The sequence below is a fragment of the Cataglyphis hispanica genome, chromosome 1 (genome assembly GCF_021464435.1).
Source record: "Cataglyphis hispanica isolate Lineage 1 chromosome 1, ULB_Chis1_1.0, whole genome shotgun sequence".
NCBI lineage: Eukaryota > Metazoa > Arthropoda > Insecta > Hymenoptera > Formicidae > Cataglyphis > Cataglyphis hispanica.
In genome coordinates this window covers 4,876,791-4,897,105 of record NC_065954.1, presented here as the reverse complement: position 1 = coordinate 4,897,105, position 20,315 = coordinate 4,876,791, and the positions used below count along the sequence as shown (strand labels likewise).

The 20,315-nt window shown below is 31.7% G+C and overlaps 1 protein-coding gene across 6 annotated transcripts in view; it reads right to left on the bottom strand.

Annotated features, from left to right (window-relative positions):
* The window catches only part of LOC126849949 (protein O-mannosyl-transferase TMTC1-like), a 211,732-nt gene that overhangs the window by 12,116 nt on the left and 179,301 nt on the right, over positions 1-20,315 (bottom strand). For all 6 annotated transcript variants that reach the window (XR_007687480.1, XM_050592447.1, XM_050592456.1 and 3 more), the window contains 4 exons: positions 12,716-12,837; positions 12,464-12,628; positions 11,905-12,018; positions 1,561-1,701 (listed from right to left, as the gene is read on the bottom strand). Coding sequence is in view for 5 of the 6 variants with exons in the window: in XM_050592447.1 (XP_050448404.1) it covers positions 1,561-1,701; positions 11,905-12,018; positions 12,464-12,628; positions 12,716-12,837 (542 nt within the window). In the remaining variant the exon portion in view is untranslated. The remainder of the gene's footprint in view (positions 1-1,560; positions 1,702-11,904; positions 12,019-12,463; positions 12,629-12,715; positions 12,838-20,315) is intronic.

Sequence of the window (20,315 nt, the reverse complement as noted above, 5' to 3'; positions counted from 1 at the left end):
CTATCGACATTTTCGTGTGATCGAAAGAGGAAGTACTAACAGATAAAAGAGAATTTATATATAGATACACATCTACGCACAGAGTACAGCAAATCCTAGATCTAATTTAAAATATTTTAGAGAGAGACACAAATTTTCTTTTACAAATTTATTTTTTATTTTATTATATCTTACATTATTTGTCCTTAATTTCTATATTCCAATCCAGTTTTAAATTCCGAGAAAAAATTATGGTATTATATAATATAATATATTTTAAAACTTGGATCTTTCTTTTTCATTCTTTTTCAGTGACATGTTAGATAGCGAAGTATGAAAGTGATTGAAATCCATTACTCTATATAAATAATAACACGCATTGTCATAATATTAATAATATTTAAAAAGTAGAATCAATAAGTATTAATAAATTAACTCCACACGTTGTAAAACAATTTTCATGGCATTTTTTTCTAATGCATTTCTGATAATAACGTGCATCTGTGTAATTAACATAAGAAAGATATGAATCGTATGAACTGTCCATAAATGCAGTCATTCTATTTTAAAGAGACAATAATCTTATTATGGTGCATGTCATAGGAGCACGGCATATTTTCCATGCGTAACACGCAATATACATTAACATCACTTTCCGTCACGTATTTGAGCCATTGCGTAATTTATTCAATGCGCAAGCGCTAATGTGCATCACGTAAAATCAATTATATAGTAAATACGCGACGCGTTGCATTATACGTTAAATTATATTAAAAATAGACTCAGCTAAAATGTGTCGTTGTTTCAAATATACTTGTATAATAATAATATTATGCAAATGTCATATTGATACTATATGCTGTTATAATTATATTTATATAAATTGGCACAAAAAGCTATTGCATTAAATATTGCATGATTATAATTGATTAAGCACTAAAAAAAGTATAATTTAGCAATGTCACACAAACATTTTTGTTAAAGAATAAAAAAGTTTTCTATCTTTATGATTTTATTAAGTGTAGAACTATTTCGTACTTTATATAGGCAATAGCAAAGAAACCAGAAATATCGTTTATTAATTGTTGCGTAAATATATCATGGAATAGGCATAAGTTTTAAATAAAAATTTTTGAAAAAAAAAAATTAATTGAAATATTGCTTATTTTTCACGATTTATTATGCACAATGAGCGAAAAATTGTTACATTTACGCAACAGTCGACCGCCAGTGTGTCCCACTTCTACCCTTAATTAAACTTTAATTTATCAAGTAGGAAGGCGTTAATTAAACTTTAATTTTAACCATGCTACCGGAATTACAGCTCGAGTTAAATTTACTGTTGGAAACGCTGCTCTAGGTCGATGACCCGTTGATAAAATGGTGAACTAGAAGAGATGGGAGATATTTTTATTACGTGGAAACGACCAACAGTTTCTAATAAATAATTGACATAATGCGGTTCAATGCGTCATATCAATAAAATAATTGATTATCAATTATTAATACATTAATAATTAATAATCTTTATGCAGCGTTATAATATACTCATTTTCTGGAAGAAGATATTTATTCACTGACCTGTACAATCGTCCAAGATTATAATGAGCATTTACGTGACCAGGTTGAGCATTAATAGCTGCTAGAAAATGATACTCCGCTTGATCATCTATCGTGAGAGTTCCAAGATTATTATGTGCACTGGCATAACCTGGCCAAAGCCTGAAACACAGACAAAATGATCTTTTTAATACATTTATCTTGTGGTTGTTTTTAAATAAACTTTTATGTGTCATACAAAAATATAATTATCGATATTTTTTAACATCAATTTTATTTTCATAAAAATCTGACAACTGTCCTTCATTGTTTTTCATCATGTATAACGATAATAATTAAATCATTCCACATTTTTTGAATATTATTAAAAATTTTGCACGCGGTAACCATACAGAACGATGTGAAATTACTTAAATGAATCAAAGATCGCGAACAATTGGATAAAGGAAAAGAATGGGAAAAGCGAAGAGTGAGTTCGGTTCAACACAGGACGCGAAAAGAAACAAAAGGATGAATTGAACCGCGCCAACGGGGGCTCTACAAGCGAGATAATGGATCGGAATTATCCCGGGCCGAATCCATTAGCCTTTGATGGCTTTCGTCATTCTAGGAGAATAGTATTTCCTACGAATCACGACCGAACGCATTTTCAAAACGTTTGCTGAAGATATAGATAGATATCGCCATTCTCGTGACACAACTCTCTAGACACAACTTTTATTTAATAGATATTTTATTCAATTATAACGCGTATATTATAACGCAGTGTACTAATCAATTTTTTCTCTCATTTAAAATTGCAAAAAGTAAAGCATTTTCTCTAGAGAGGTCCAAATGCATTTAAATTTTAAATACATTACTTGCTCTCAAATTGATTTTCAATATCTGCCGTTAAAATATATAACCTTAATATCTTGAAATATACTATGCGCATAAACTAAAATATATTTAAAATATTTCAATATTAAGACAGACATCACATCACATAAAAACTAGCCGAATTAAATAGATACAACTAAAAATTGGATGTATCACCTGCAATCTTGGCTCAATGTCAATGCACGTGTGACTATATCGGAAAATATTAAAAGAGAAAGATATTCACCAGCAAAATCTAAGCTTGGTGCAACGATATAAGAACCTGACAGAAGTTGTTTCCGAAGGCTCAGTAAGGAACCGTCAAAGGCGAAGAAAAATACGGAGATAGGATTCGTGTAAGAGTTACACAGTGGAATGAAAAAAGCGGATAAAAGTTTAAGAGGAAATCCAATATAGCTATTCCAATATGATGAAAAAAAGACTTTAGGGGTTAACGTTTTATACACGTATATATTTTTTTCTAACAAAAGTGTCTATTTCCATATGCGCATCTCGATATAACGGCGATATAGTTTTCAACGAAATAAATTATAAAATAAAGAAAATGTGCAAGTTTTAAAAAAAAAATTTAAGACAAATTTTCAATAAATAATTATGTAAAAAGACTGTCACTTTGCCATTTCGCGAAATTCTGCATCGAGATTCAATGTCGGCGCTCGCAAAATAAAACGAAAATTTTTCATCGCCGTCTGGTTATAGATAGTTATCGAATTCTTTGGAATTTCTTCCGCCGTCTTAAGATGCAGACATGCCTTATACCTTGGCTTCCCTGCCTCCGGAAAAGAGGATTGCGTGGAAGGTATGCGTTGCTTCCTTCGAGGATAAGTCACAATCCGTGAAAATGCTAAGAGTGTGCGTGCGACTGAGAATACAAAGCAGTGAAGGATGACGAAGTCTATCCGAGTAGTAGCGAGCTTGCGTGCTTTCATCTAGGAAAATTCGGTCGAAAATCGCGATGCATTCAAAAGTTGCTAGAAGTCGGCACTGCTCGAGAAGATCATTGTCCTGTCGAACATAACAAGAAATCTTTTGTGAAGAATTGCCGGAAGTCGCCGTTTATTCCAAACATTCCGCGAGAAGAAGTGTCGGTGAATATAATTAAAAGAGAATTATAATTATTTAAAAGACGAATTAATAGAATCAATTTAAAAAAGGCGAGAAAGGCAAACTATCCATGAAAAAAGTACGCCCGAAGATAATCTGCATGTTCTTTAAAGAGAAGTCCCAAATCACACGGTTGTGGAGCGCCGCAGTCATTATTCTGCCCTAAAGGATAACTACTGTTCACGCTCAATGATCTTTTAAATTTCAAATTTTGTAAAAATGCCTCAATTTTTCTCAGAACCAATGACTTTTTTATTTTATCACAGTTGAAATATGTAATGTAAAGGTATATATTTATTCTCAAAAATTATATGATAATAAAATCCGAGTCATAAAAACATAATTTGCATCACCTGCCTATCTTTTTTTAATCTTTTTAATTATATTTCAATTTTATTATTATAGTTATGTTTGAGGATAAAAAGCCATTATATACTCTATCCGATCAATCTCCGAAGCGATGCTCGAGATGCGTCGCACGTTTCCGAGGATAACTCGAGATCGAGTTAAGAGAAAATCAATCAGCTGTTTCGCAAACTTCGTTAAAAGTTTTCGCGCGTATGTGCGGACGCTATCGGAAGTGCGCCTTGAAAATCACAGCTTGAAGAAAGTCGAAGAGAAGGTACTTCGCATAGCGTCTTGCTTTTTGCCCACGTGATTAAATCGTCGCGTCTTTCATGCTTGGCAGGAAAAGCGTTTAATAATCTCGGATTTTCATATCTCGCTAAATCTACAGAGACTAATATAGGCTTGCTTTTCGTTGCAACATGTTCACCACTGCGTGCAAAGCAGCCTCTGGTGCTAGTCGACTCCATAAAGCTGTGTAAAGTTTTAATGAAGGCTACTTGGTCGAATGACCTAGCCTCTCGCAACAATTTTTTATTTGGACCAACGCACACAAAAGCATGTGTTTCTGGCAAGTAATCTTCGTAAGATATGGTCGACGACTGTACAGTTTAAAAGCAATAAAAATTTAATAGAAAATTATGCCAGTATACGTCTTATATGAGAAAGAGAAAGAGAAACAACTCAAAATATGAAATAACTTATTAATAGGTACAAATAGAATTAATTCATATATATATATATATATATATATATATATATATATATATATATATTTCAGCATCGAATTTCATTTTTTTATAAAATTAAAAATAATTTTATATTAAAATAACTGCGAGGGATTTTATTTCAAGTATCTTTTTACAAACTCTTTTGTTTTTTAATATAAAAAATTTAAAACTCGAATATTCTGCTATACTGCTCGCATAGTGCATAAATGCTTGCATAAATGCTTAGCAAGTGTCAAGGTAATTAATCATATGTTTTTGAATACTGAGTGCAAAGGGTTTCCTTCCTTCTTCCCAATTCGAGATTCTCTCGTGCTGTCGAAAACTCGTGTAAAAGATGGAACGTCGTGCAGTGGTCTCCGGAGAGGGACGCAGAGAAACCTCGATATTTACACGTCAAGGGTTGCCACCCCCGTAAAGTATCCGCGGGGTACCGCGCGTGCCAGGAGTGCCTCTTTATTGGATAATAAATAACCTGTTTCATTTATAAGAAGGAGATAAAGTGTAGTCGACTATGCTCCCCGGATAGATCCTTCCTCACCAATCCCCTTCCCATGCAGCATCATTTTCCAGAAGTTGAAATTTCCAAGTATACAAACTGCACCGCGTCTCTTTCCAACATTATTACTATTATTTAATAAATCTAGTATATCTTTAAAATTGGAGATGTTACTTTATAATAGAAAAAAAAAAGAAAGGAGAGAGAATGAGTTTATATATATATATATATATATATATATATATATATATATATATATATATATATTTAAGAATTAGAAGTAAAAGCAAAGAGAGAAATGGCAAACGCGTACATTAAGATGATAAACTAAATTTAAATTCAAATACTGTACTCAACGAACTCGTTGCATTACAATTTACTGTTGGTATTTACTGTAAAAGAAAGCCCGCCCACGGCTAACCTAAGACAGCTTGCTTGCAAGATTCCTCGTCGTAATTTTCAGTAAACCAACTTTATAGCGGCAGAGTATCGTAAAGTTAAGACAGCAACGTTACTGGACTTTTGAAGATTGAAAGAAAGAGAGATAAAGAAGTTAAATCTAAAAATGTGTATATGTATGTCAGACTTGATCGTCGATTTTAATACATAAATAAAAATACAAATAAAAACATTTATTTTTATCTCTTGTTACCTTGTTAAATAAATTAAAGATACATAAAAAATATATTTCTCTCAAAATAAAATTTATTATTATGGTTAAAGACTATTTTGTCAAATATCTGATTAGCTTATATTATATTTTACTTAAAATAATTTTAATGTGATTACTTTTAATAAAAAAATATGTCTAATTAATAATAAGTATAAGGTTCTGTATCTGCAAATTATTACTTTTCTTTTTATTATCATGAAAAAAAATTAAATAACTGATATGATTTATTGATGAACACAATGTTGATAAGTATTAATTCTGCACTGTTAGGACATAGCTTTCTATAAATATCTCATTGTGAACATGAAACAATGGCAATGCGTTGCTTCATTGCACCGTGAAGAATCAATGGGCAAGCTATGGGCTCGCATTGCTCGTCGGAAATGTTGGTGGATAAATTGGCCGTACGGCTTCCACTGTACCTTCCCTTTCTATAGCATCCTATACATCGTGTGTTCATTGTACGCGCATGCACGTTTCATGTTGGTTCAATACGTTTCGATCGATCCAATAGATTCTACCAAGTTTCAAGCAAGAAAGATAATTGTACATATTTGTAATAAATATGTAATAAGAAATAAAAAAAAGATAATTGTACATATTTGTAATAAATATGTAATAAGAAATAATTAAAAAATATTTGAATATTTCCTATAATATTATATTTTTAGCGCTAATATAAAGTAATGATATTTGAAAACATTTTAACAAGCTTATAAATAATCAGTATGCAAGCTGAACATTACAAGTATGCACGAGAGAGTTTAGTTTACAATAGAATATTATTATAAAATCGCTTTAAAATGCAGCAAATACTATTAAACAAACTTTCTTGTATATGCGTGGCAACCGCGTCTTAAATTAAGTTATAAGAATTTTATTTCATTATTTTTGCACTGGGTGCAAGAAAGTTTCGCTTTGTTCTTTAAATTAATAAGTATACTGTGCAATATACGTAATAAACTTTTTTAAAACAATCTTAAGCTTTTATTTATATTTCTAAGACAAGTAAAATAATAAAAGATCCATATGAAGCGATTCGATGCAAGATTCTCATTTGCATAAAAGGATAAACCGAGCATAAGAAGCTATTTGTGTGATTCAATGATTTTATATTACGGATGAGTTTTTGCAAAGTGCACTTGAAGAGCAATATGTAGTAAATTATTGTTAGACTATCGATATTATTCAGGCAAATAGCTGGTGCAGAATCGCGCGACTCGTTTCTGAACGTTTCCTTCTACTAGCGATTGTCCCGAGAATTTTTATTGCGGATCAGCGTATTCAAGGGATTTTCTTCGCACTTGATTTACTGCGAGATACAGAACCTGCACACACCAAGCGTGGTTTTATGCCCTAGGTTGAATAATAGTAAAAGCGCGGCGTCGTAAAACTGCAATCAAATAATGCATTATCGTAAATATAAGGCTGTATAATGTCCGTGTAAAATTCTGATGGTTTATATATCTCGTCCACGGTATCTATGGTCCAGCAACAATGCATCTGCAAATGGCGCACATCGCGGCGTAAAATAACGATATTAACTACAACCGGAAATTTTTAAAAATCCGAATACTCTTTTACACAAACATTGCGACAAAATTTCCATAATACTTTGTTTAAGCAAATCTATTTTATTTTTGCGCATTATAAAATTTTGTAAGCGTCAATGTTCGTTCGTATAATTTATTTCCTTTAATATATAAAGTGATATATTTCTTGTTTGTATCATTGTTATAATGACAGATTTTCTAAGAAATTAAGAAATCAAAGAGTAATTTTGTTTTTTATATAAGCAAAGAAATGCGATAAGTGGTACACACACATATATTATATATATATGCGAGAAATTTAAACGCGATAAAAATATAGCCGTTGACATAAAAAAAGTAAAAATATCCTGAAACTCTTGCATCTTATGGTTGTCGACCAAGAGAGCAAACAAATGGACCGATAGGAGAGTAATGCGACATAACATATTGAAAAGAGAGAAGAGATATAAGTAAAAGAGAGAGAGAGAGAGAGAGAGAGAGAGAGAGAGAGAGAGCGGAGGAATAGAGTTTCTACGATACAGTCTACTTTTCCCGGCGAATGAAAAGCAAACAGAAAAATCGCGTCTTACCTCGATTCTATGACGTTCCATCGAATATGCTCGCCTCATCTTTTTTATTCCGTTCTGCCTTCCTCTTTACTCTTCGCTACTCACAATTCTCAGGATACCTTGCGCCATTCTTTTCACGAATGCAATAAGCGCTACAGAGGAAAAAGGAGGGAAAAGCAGGAGAAAAGCGAGAGACACTGTCTTGGAGCGAATACCTCGAGAGAACTCTATGTTCTTCCGGTGACGCTCAATTATTACTCGTGCACGGACCAGGTCAATCTCGGACTACTTTAAATTACTTACTCGGCGTGATATTCCGGAGGGAAGAGAAACTTCGCCGTGACTCTCCTCGGGGAAATTTCGTACGACAGATCGAAAACTAATTCGTCGCGCGGGGATCAAAACGAGAGCGGAATGTTGTAAGCGATAAACGAAACTTGATGCAACGAGGTGATAGAAATGTAAGACATAGAAAAAGGAGATCGAGCTGTTATTTCTGAAGAGAATATTATGGAATTGCAAATTACCTGATACTGTTCTAAAATGTTGCGAAGAGGAGAAAAAAACATTGAACGAGGGGAAGATCGATTATTTATCAATCTACGATCTAATCATGCCGTTATACGTTGGCTAAAATAGCGTACGACGATTTGACGTACAAAACAAGCGGAGAAAATTGCCAGTTAGTTGAAGATTCGATTTTTCAAAGAGCCAAAACTGATCGATCCGCAGGACGCCATGCGGTGACGCTAACGGAAAATGGCGGAAAAAGGAAAATAAGGAAAAAGAGAGAGGTGCGACAGAATGGTTAGAGAGCTCAGCGTAGGAAATGAGATCTATAAGTGAACGAACTGGACGAGCGTGGATGCACAGCCGAAATGCAATTTTCATCCAACTGCAGCTGTCCACTCTTGCATCGCAACGACTACAGCTGCCGACCAATTTTCCCCGTTCTCTCTTCCCTCCTCATTTATCTCAGTTTTTTTTTCGCACCGCGGCTCACCAATTTCACGATATGTTTACCGGATTGATTGCATTCGCGTAGACAAATAATTCGATATTACGATGAAACAATCTGCGAGCGTGATGTTACAAACGGCATTACAGCACGTAGCTCGCTGCATGAAAATGGCGAAATGTGCAAAGAACAAGAGTTCGATTTATCAGTTCGCTGCAGATGATTGCCCGATGATGAATCGCGTGACGCATCGCAAAAATACGCGTTGCAGCATTTTAAAACGAGAACTCGTTTATTTTTCCAACAGACGATTATTTTTTACGGCGCGATGATCCTCGTTGCGCGATTCTCATGCCAGGTGGGATAACGAAATTTGTGAGATATACGTAGGGGGGAAAACGCGCAGACAGAAATTACAAAAGTACAGAACAATGGAAAATAGAGAGCGAAAAAGAGAGAGAAAGAGAGAGAGAGAGAGAGAGAGAGAGAGAGAGAGAGAGTAAAAGCCAACGACTGATTACCACTTCATCTCAAGCGCAGTCGAGCTGCGGCTAATTAATGCACTTTTGTCGGGTTTGCTACAACCCTGCTCACGCTATGTACGTACGAGATGGAAAAAAAAGGTTAATCTATAATGGTTGAGAAGTAGAGAGAAGTGCGTGTGGTAATAAGATTGTATTGCGCTTATTATTCTTTTATAATATTCCGTGTCCTCTAACGCTATGCATGGAGAAATAAAAGGTTAAACAAGTAATGAAAGACTATGATAACAAAGAAATTATGATAACAAAGAAATTATTCAGAAGAAAGAGAGAGAGAGAGAAAGATGGAATTATAAAAATTTAATAATAAAATAATGCAATATAAATGTGCATTTATTTTAAATAATTATTTTTAATAATATTTTTCTATGGAAATGTGTGTATTATTCTATGGGAACTTGAAGCAGAAAACAAGCATTTGGCGAGTTGGTGAAAAAAATGCAAATCATGGATTTGCAATTATATTGTACCGGTGACTTTATGCATTAATTTACCGTCGTCTATCTCCTAAAGATGAAAGAATTATTATAAAGTTACAAAGGACACCAAAGCCAAAAGTTAATTAAAATTTCTCGCAATAATGCTAAAATTTATAAATAAATCTTCTTAATTACTTTTTATCCTCTTTTTATCGCGTAATATTCTCCATAAAGGTTATAAAACCGTATTGAACACAAGCATGTATACACTGAAATGACACGTTCTTTCACAAAACAATATTCATATTCATGATTTCGTGTTTAATCTCTGTTCACTCGTAATTTTTATCAAAATTGATACATAAGTATAAAATGGAATAACGAGCCATTTTCTACAAAATTTTTAACAATCCCTTTTAAAATGACTATAGCGATCATCAATTGTTTAACAATTAAAAAATTACAAGTAATTTAATTTAATTGTGACAATTTACGCAAGTATCTCAAATTGATATTTAATAGTTTTCTATATTTTTAGAAACATTGTGACAGAGATACATATTAGAAATATGCATACACAGTTTATGCAGATGGTTCGGCGATAAATCAATCGTCGATGTAAGAAACTGTCTTCGAAAAATGTATGACTCAATGTATTCGTCCACATACGAAGCAACAACAACGCGAGTTGACGATTATCTGGCCCGCTGTTCAAACAATCACCAGACAAATCCGGCGCCAATGCTCGAAGACTACTTTCCAAATAATTTTGCTTATTTTAGTCAATTGCATTTGCAACCTGAATATTTATCTTGCGCATTAAATTATATAAAAAAATTTTCCGTAATATCGCGGCCTACTTTTTTAAAGTTTATTTTTAATTACGAGAGTTTAATGTATATACACGTACATATACACACACACACACACACACACACAAATACAAATTTCATTTATTTCAAAGTGTGCGTAAAGAGTAAGATTTGATATTACATTTAAAATATTTTGTATATCTAATATTATGTAAAATCTTTTAAAAATATAGTTAAATTTCTAATATTTTTAAAAATATTCTTGTATAATATTAGATGTTTCTTAATAATATTTTTGATTTCCAATCCATTTTCAGAAAATACATAACCGACTGAGCTTAACTTAGTCATATAAAAAATATGTATTAGATTTATAACGCTGTGCTGACATGCTTGAGTTATTTTATTATTAAATATTTTGGTTTAATGCATTGTCATAAATGCTATATGATTAAGCATATGAATTGTTAATTTTTTTGACTCTGACAGTTTTGCATAGCTCAGTTATGTCGTTTATTAATATGTCCTCTGTTGTCTGTAAAAATAAAATTGACATAAAGGAATGTTATACTTGCAATATGAATGTATATAGCAATAAAGTAAAATTTATGATAGTTTATGAAATGTGATGGATTATATTATTTTATATAACAATAACAACATCAAAATTATAATGCTATCGCTCGCCAGTTGCGTATTTATATCGCCGTTTACATGTTAATATAAACTTTTGTACCTGTACAATTTGATTATTTTATACATGGTTATCGCAATGAAAATATTTATCAGGAAATGATAAATTAATGGCAATAAGATTTAATCAATTTTCTGGTGTATAATGTTTAAAGCATACAAAAACCAAGTTTATTCACAAACCAAGTATGATAAGAAGCATTTATTTTAGAATAAACGATTAACTTATAAACAATTCGTGCAAATAATCAACTAAAATTTTTATTATTAACAAACAAAGAATTTAAAGTTAAAAGATTTCTATTTATAAGCATTTAAGATCAAAGGATAAGTTTACTAAATGTGATAATATATAATTAAAAGATTGCACGCTTCAAGACAATGAACCTCAGAATATTGAATTTTCTATATAATAGAAACAACATCTACGTCATTTTATGACTTGAAAATGACAAGATGAAAGGAATTCGTATCTTATATATGGAGTAGATCTTTGAATTGCCAAGTAATTAAATGCCATTGTCCTTACGCAAGTTGACAAATGACAGTTCTGTTCCAGCGTGCATTTCGAGATTTTGTATACCCCCATGCAAGAAAGAGAAATATACTTACCAGAGGGCCAACTGGTAATGGTGGACCGCAAGATTCGGTTGCGATGTGTCTTTGAGGAAGTTAGCAAAGTTGTAATGCATCTTAGCATTGTAGGGCAGAGACCGCAACCCCGCTCTGAAACAAGATGATTTGAGGTCAGACGGGACTATCCCCCCCTCCCTCTTTCTCTTGACCTGAATACGACCATGCTACCATCGTCATCTCGTATCTACGTTAGTTATGTTTTGCAACCCCATACATAGCCAATCGGCGCCTGGTGTCTGCATCAAGTTCGTGAATGTACATACTGGCGCTATGCCAGCCTTCTTGTTTAAGCCGGAACTAAGCACTCGCCATAAATGTCCACGATATTTTTGCGTGACAAAATCATTTTTGTCGTAATTGCAAGACTCAGATTGCGTGCAACGATTCCTTAGATTTACCATTACTGCGAAAAGTTTATTTAAACTTACACATGCACACTTTGTAACGTTATTATTGATCGACCAGAGGGATTCTCAAACGAATTAATTTAAGTTAATGAAACGTGTAATATGTTAAATAATCTTTGATCACATACTTGATTAAAGTTTCTCTAGATGTCCAATCGTTATTCCGAAGAACCGTTCTGAAACAACCTAGAACAAGCAGGAGAACTACGCCTGTAGTGATCCAGCTTCTTCGTCGTGGCACTGCAGCCCAGCTCACTTGCATACCGTAAACGATCAAAATAATCCATCCGACACTGTAAAATTGCATTTAAAAAATCATATCATTTATTATAATAATCATTGTGATTGTGTTATTATTTGTAACGCTTTAATGAAGTTACCTCGGCGTATATAAAACTCGTTCCGCCACGACGAAACCCACGGTGACGAAAAGATTAGACGCAGGTAGGAACGGCAATACCAGGAACATCCAGCCAAGAACGAGAGGTGGATGCCTCTGTTGCTGAAAATAAAAGAAAAAAGATATAAGTATTGAAGATATTCACTGATAAATGCAATATTAAAATCCTTGTTAAATTTAGCGTTTCTGCATCGAGATCTCTTCGAGAGCAAACTGCTGCGTAAGTTTCATCATGCTGGATGAACATACTCGATTAAAGTTTATGTTACACTACGAGTTTGTATTGCTTTTACATGAAACTTGCCGTACTCACAAAATTATGTTTGAATTGTGCACTTGCATGTTTTAAACGTATAACGGGCAACGATTCAAAGCGCGATATATATATATATCCCGATTTGCGACACGCTGTTATTCATAAATTCTGAAAGATTCTAAAATACCGAAAAATATGCTTTTACAAAAAAATGTAGATATAAATTAATTGAAATTAAATGATAAAACTGAATTCTACGTAATGTTTCAACAATATTTAAACGTGTACAACCACAGGAGGTTTCCGAGGAAACAGAATGTTTTTACAATTGCTAGGAAGAGTATAAAATCCAACGACTAACGATAACAAGTAGCAGTTTTTGTCGAGAAGTGATGAGAGAAATGATGAAAATTTTAGTGATCTTATCGTTTCTCCTGTGTTGGAGCTTTGTATCGCCTAATCTGCATCATGAAAAATCAAATGACAAAAGTGTGGGTGAATCAAAACATATAAACGATGAAAGTGATACTCTGACTCTTGTAGAAAAGGAATATTCGAACGAAGCATCCAGTGGAAAAGATTGGAAAAAAAAAATTTTTAATTTTTTAAGTTTTTTAAATCATAAGGTATGTTTGAATCCAAATATTAATAAAAATGCATTAAATAATAAATAATATTCTATAAATAAATTTAATAATGTTATAACCAAAGATTAGTTAAAAAATAATTTCAAAATTAAATTTTTTTTTGTATGTTTTTTTCAATATGTGTTATAATAAAGAGACAATCATAATATTATTTAAAATATCTTAAAACAGCTTTATATACAATTTACAGATATATATATATTAACGTATTTTGGATTTTAAAGCATTTATCTCATACAGATTTTAAGCGTAACATTTCCGTTGTAATTTTCCTGTTTTTGCTTAATAAAATAATATATTTTAGTTAGCAAATATCGCATTTATATTGTATTAATATATGCTTAAATATAGCATATAATAATTATTATAACACATAATATTTAAAAAATAAATTTTTAATTAAAAATTTCATATTTCTATATACTTAAAATTATTTAATTTATAAATATGCAGGATCTGGACAACAATGACAATAAAATACATCAAGCGGAAATTAATAAATCTTTGCAGAAGTTAATCGATGAGTTAATCAATGACAAACAATTTAATCAAGAATTAAATTTTTTTAAAACTTTAATATCAAAAAATAAATTGTCTGATAATTTATTATTCCACAATATCATTCAATGGATTCAGAAGAACGTAGAGACAGTCACAAATCTCTTTATGAATAAAGATAACAATTTTATCAATATCATTTCTAAAATAAAAAAATCTGCGTTTGATGGAAAAATAGAGGAACATAATGATTTTGCCAATAAATTATCTGATAATCCATTATTCGGTAATATCATTGCATTGGTTCAGAAAAACATAGAAGTAATCAAGAATCTTTTTAAGAACAAAAATAATGATTTTATCAATGCTATTATCAAATCAAAATTTGCGTTTGATGAAAAAATAAAGGAACATGGTGATTATGTCAGTAAGTTATCCGATAATCCATTATTCGTCAATATTATTCCATGGATACAAAAAAACATAGAGAAAATCAAGAATCTTTTTATAAATAAAGATAATAATTTTATCAATGCTGTTTCCAATGCAAAAGAATCTACATCTAATGAAAATATAGAAAATATAGAAAAACATAGCAACCGTGCCAAAAGAGACTTGGAAACATCCGCTTCAGGACTTTTATGGGCCAATTCCCATAAAGGAGGTATATCCGAACATCTGCTCAAATTAAACGACGGAAGCAAAGTGTTAAAATCCGAAAAAGCAACTGTCGCCGAGTCTTTAAACGGTCGAGCTGCAATTTGCAAAATATTGGCTCAAACAAAAGCAAAAGCGGCTAAAGCAGCTCAGCAAAAAAATCTTTATGATAACGATGATTTTAGTAAATGGCTGTTGTCTGGGTCATCATTTGATACAGATATTTTTAATTATCCTTTTCGTCGACCGTCACATAACGCGAAAATAACAGACAATAACAAAAATAACCATTTCACAAGCGAAAATGCCGATCAGGATATATTTTTAGTATCTCATCATGTATCCGAAGCAATGAATCACAATAACCACGGCGAGATAAAATATACGCTACCCGATTCTACAGCTATTGGCACTGACACTGATCGTTCGTATACAAAATTATTGCATAAATCAGAACATCAGAAGCATCTATCGTCTGAACTGCAGAGTACCTCGAGAGAGGAGCACGGTCGCGACACAAATGAAATGCTCCATAAACTTGCGGTATCACGTCACATGCACGGACTGTCATCCTACGAAGATGAAGAGGATACTGGGCTGCGACATGAATCTTCACACGAATACGCACCGCATATGCATTTTCGTATAACAAAAGATCAGGAAGCAGGAAACAATATACCAAAACAGAAACACGCAAAATGGACGCACACGGATTTGTCAGAAGCACATTTGTCAGACGCATCTCATGCCTCTCATTCTGCAGAACAGTACGATTTCGAAACATCGGATGAGAGAGAAAAGTATGGAAGAAAGTTTATTATTAAAACATCATTTGAACCTGAAGAAAATGATGGACATAAGTTTTCAGGAAAAATAAATATTGAAGGAGACGAAACAAATTACGATCGTTTAGCAGGTTCTTCGTCTCAACATGATATGATTGATTCGTATGAAGAGAACAATATCGGAAACAGAAATAAACAGAATCTGGATAGAATTCAACATTCAATTATTCATTCTACATCAACGGAAACAAAAGAGGAAATTGAAAACAAACAATCAAGAAACATGTTAATAACGAAAATTTCCACGGACACGATTACGCGGAAACCTGTAAACATCGAGCATTATCACTCGAGAGATCAGAGTATCGCCGTCAATGGTGCGAAATCGAATTTATCTGATGATAAAAAGAATAAACATAAAAATAACATGCTCGTGTCACCATCAGCCGATGGATCCGATACAGTTGAAACAAAAACTGAAACGACGAATAGCCTTCTAGGAAGCACACACTCTGTAATTGATAATAATGTGACGTCAACGGGGATTGAAATGGATTCCAGTGAGATTAAAAGTCATCCACCGGTCAGTTCATCGTTGGCCCATTCATCGTTATCTCACGCTCATTCAAAAACACATCTCAAAAATCAAAAAGTGCATCACAGTATCAACGGATACGAAGATTCTACTGCTAATATTGTCGCTTCCGAAACAAAGCATTTGATGAATCCAAAGACGATGGAAAGTCAGAAGGATCATGATCCAAAAGCAAATCAAGAAGTCACTGTCAATGTTGCAACAAAAACAATTTCTCCAATTATGAACGAGCATGATCATAGAGCCGTATCGTCAAACGAACAAATCTCAGATGAAGAAAATTACATAAAAGACAGAAAAAAATATATGGATTTAAAGAGAAAATATATAGATTATGCGCGGTCAATAGAAGTGATCAATATCGATGATAATAGTGCTGAAGTGATAATACCAGAATTTCCAGCTTACAAACACGGAAAAGCACATGTATTTCGTGATGTTAATGATTATGATTTTGATAATCAAGAAATGAGTGATAGTGAAAAAATGGAGTTTGCTAAAGATTTAAAAAGAATTGATTATGATAATTCAGAAGAAGAAAAAAAGAAATTTACTAATGATGTTAAAGTATCAAAAAAATCGCAAATGATTACTTCTGATGAACGTTTGTCTCACGATCGACATAACCAACATGAAAAAAATGATATATATAACCAACACAATTATCATAGCTACCGTAATAAACAAAATCGCTATAAGAATAATAATGAATACAATCATAATACTTATAATCAACACCATAGTCAAGATAATCATATTTTAGATGAAAAGGCTAATAGCATAAAATCATCAACTGCATCGGATGCAACTGAATTTAATACTTGGAATAAATATATCTATTTCATTAAAGAACAAGAACGAAGAAATAAAGAATCAAATGCATCATTTGAATCTTCAGCAGCTGTTATGAAAGAAGACGAAAAGCAAAACAATGCTAAACATGAAACAATATTATTAAATGCAAAAGGAAAAAAATACATTTCAGATGAGGATAAACATCGTTATCTAAAAAAGCATACGAATCTGTCTGACCCAGTTACGCATTCTATAGAAATAAACAAAATAACGTCAAATAACAGCAAAGAAAAAACAAAAAGCAAAGATAATACAAATAAAAGCAAAGTTATTACACGTGAAGAAAATCTAATTTCTGACAGTTCTATGATCGATACAACATCGCATATAAAACATAGCAATAAAAAAATAAGTAATAATAATAATTATTCTCAGGCCTCATGGGAGTTGATGTCATTAAAGAACCCTCGCGCAGATGTTCAGACAGAAATGAAACGTGTTTATGACACTTATGGAGGAAACGCAAATGTTGATATTAATACAAAACAGACTGCAAATGCGACGCAATTCAGTGAATCTAAAAGTAATCTTCAATCTACATTATCGAAAACATCTGAATCAGATAATAAGATTGTGGCTATAGAACAGGCATTAGATGAAAAAATATCCTCAAGCGGCATAACAAATGATTATCAAGATAATAATAATATATCTGATTTTTCTAAATTAACTGATAAATCACAAATAAATACAAATCGTCATTCAAATAAAAAATTAAAAAATACCCACGAAATCAATGCGAATGTAGAAACATTAAGAAAAACAGCCTTACTGAGTGATACGATGAATAAATCTCAATCTAATATAAAAAATACAATAGCTTCTTCTAAATCATCTACAAAATCACAAATTGAATCTTGGGATTATTGGAATAATAAAAAATATAATATAAATGCTAAAGCATCAGCAAATAAAAAAATTTCTGTTGATGTAAAAAATAAAAAGTCCGAATTGGGAAATACATCAATATTTTCTAAATTATCTATGAAATCCGAAGAAGAGTCTGAAAAATATTTAAATGACTTTAAAAATCCAGCAATAAATACCGTTAAATCAGAAGCATTATCAAAAGCAGCCAATAAATCTATCGAATCAAAAATGGAGCAAAAGTCTAACCATTATAATAACGTTCAGAAAGGTGCAGAAAAAAACGTAAAAATGTCATCAACAGCAAAGTCCGATAATGTACAAAATGAATGGTTGTTTTTGCCTTCCAGAATGTTTCAATCGAAACTTAATTTAATCAATGATAAAGATAATAAAATAAATTCTATTTCAAAAGTAGCAGCAGAATCAATGTTGCCCAATATTATAGAAGATAACAATCAATCTCATTTAGAAAAATTATTCTCTTCGTCATCTGTTCTATCCTCGGAAAAGTCACAAGCAGAACATGAATATGAACATGATAATTTACAGAAAAACAAAATAAATGTTAACATTGCAGAAGTATCAACACAATCAACAGCTTTCAAAACTAGTGATAATAAACATAGGTCTGATTTATCCAAATCATTATTGCCTTCTAAATTGGTAAAAGAAAAACATATAAAAAATAAGCATTATTCGGGCAATATAAATGTAAATCACAAAGACAATATTGGCGTAAGAACAGAAATAGAAGAAATTTCTGGTATTGGAAATTCTCATCAACAAGAATCAATAAATTCGTTATCATCGTCTTCTTCGTCCACTAAATCACAAATATTAAATAAAAATACAAAGACAATCACTTCTAACAATGTTTCTGATTTGGATGAGCAAAATTTATTACATGTGTCATCATCATCACAAACTACAAGTAAAAACAATTTAAATGTTCAAAAAAACAATACACAAGTTGCCAATACTGCAACATTAACAATATCGGCACTTACCAACAATGATAAGCATAGATGGGAAGATAATATATTGAAAACAAAGTGGCTTACTGATCTAAAAGATAAGAATAATATCAAAAAATTCGCAAATGATAAAAGTATTGAAATAAATGAAAAAGACGAAATTGTTAAATCAAAATTAGGAATTGCATTAAATGCAGAGACAACGGAAAAGACAGTAACTTTCACTGAAGATGTAATAAAAGCGTCATCATCAAATAATTCAAAAGAGAAATCATGGACACATAATGAACATGATCCAAATCAATTAAAAGAAAAGAAAATTATAATCAATAATTTAGAAGCATCAAAAATCTTACACGATATTAAAAATAATCATAAAAATAAATTGCTGGCAATATCATCTGATTCACATAGTGGATCGGAAGAATTGGAAGATACTGCAAATAAAATAACAATGGAAACAATATCAAATAGCGCTAATAATATAAATCACAATAACTTACTAAAAGATACGTCAATTATTTCGAATCAAAAAATACAGACAAACAACAAGATAAAAGATGAAAATGAAATAAATACTGATAAATCTGATACAGAAAATGAGATTAATTTCAGACGAATAAAATACCTGAAAGAGATTAATAACTTGAATAAATTATCAACGGATTTATCAACTTTAAACAGCTTTAATAACGAAAATCAAAACGATATATTAAAACTGACTTCAGATGACTTATATGCAGAGATATCACAAAGAGATCAGCACAAATCAAATATTTTGTCAAATATTAACAGAATAGAGAATAGAAATATGAAGAATACTAATATGAAAGACAAACATTGGCATGGATTAATTTCTTCAACTGACACAAAAATTCAATCGATGATTGATCATAAATCAGATATTTTAAGAAAAAAAGAAGAAGTTAATTCAGAGACTCGTAATAATATTAGTAAATGGAATACTAAATTCCAAACAACAACATCATCTTCAAACGGAGAATTACAAAATAGAAAAAAAATTGTTGTAGAACCAATGGTGTCCGCAGAGTCAACAGTTAATAAGATTAATAAAAATCTACACGACTCAATAGAAGAAAAATCTGCATTTGATCCTGCATATATCGTAAAAGCACATAAACAACATAGTTATGACAATCAAAAAGCAGATGTGGCAAATATTGGAGAAGCAAGAGTAGAAATATCAAACTCTCAACGTTTCATCAAACATTTAAAAAATGACGTAAAAGAAAAGATACAATCACAACAAAATAAATTGAAACATCATAAAATAATTACTTCAAATATAAAATTGTCGGAAGAAACTAATTCTAGTGAAATAAAAAATGCACATCAAGAGTTATTAAAAGATACAACGGAATCTAACTCGCGTACAAAAGTACAACACAAACATATTAACGATATTGTAAAAGAAAGTTTGAA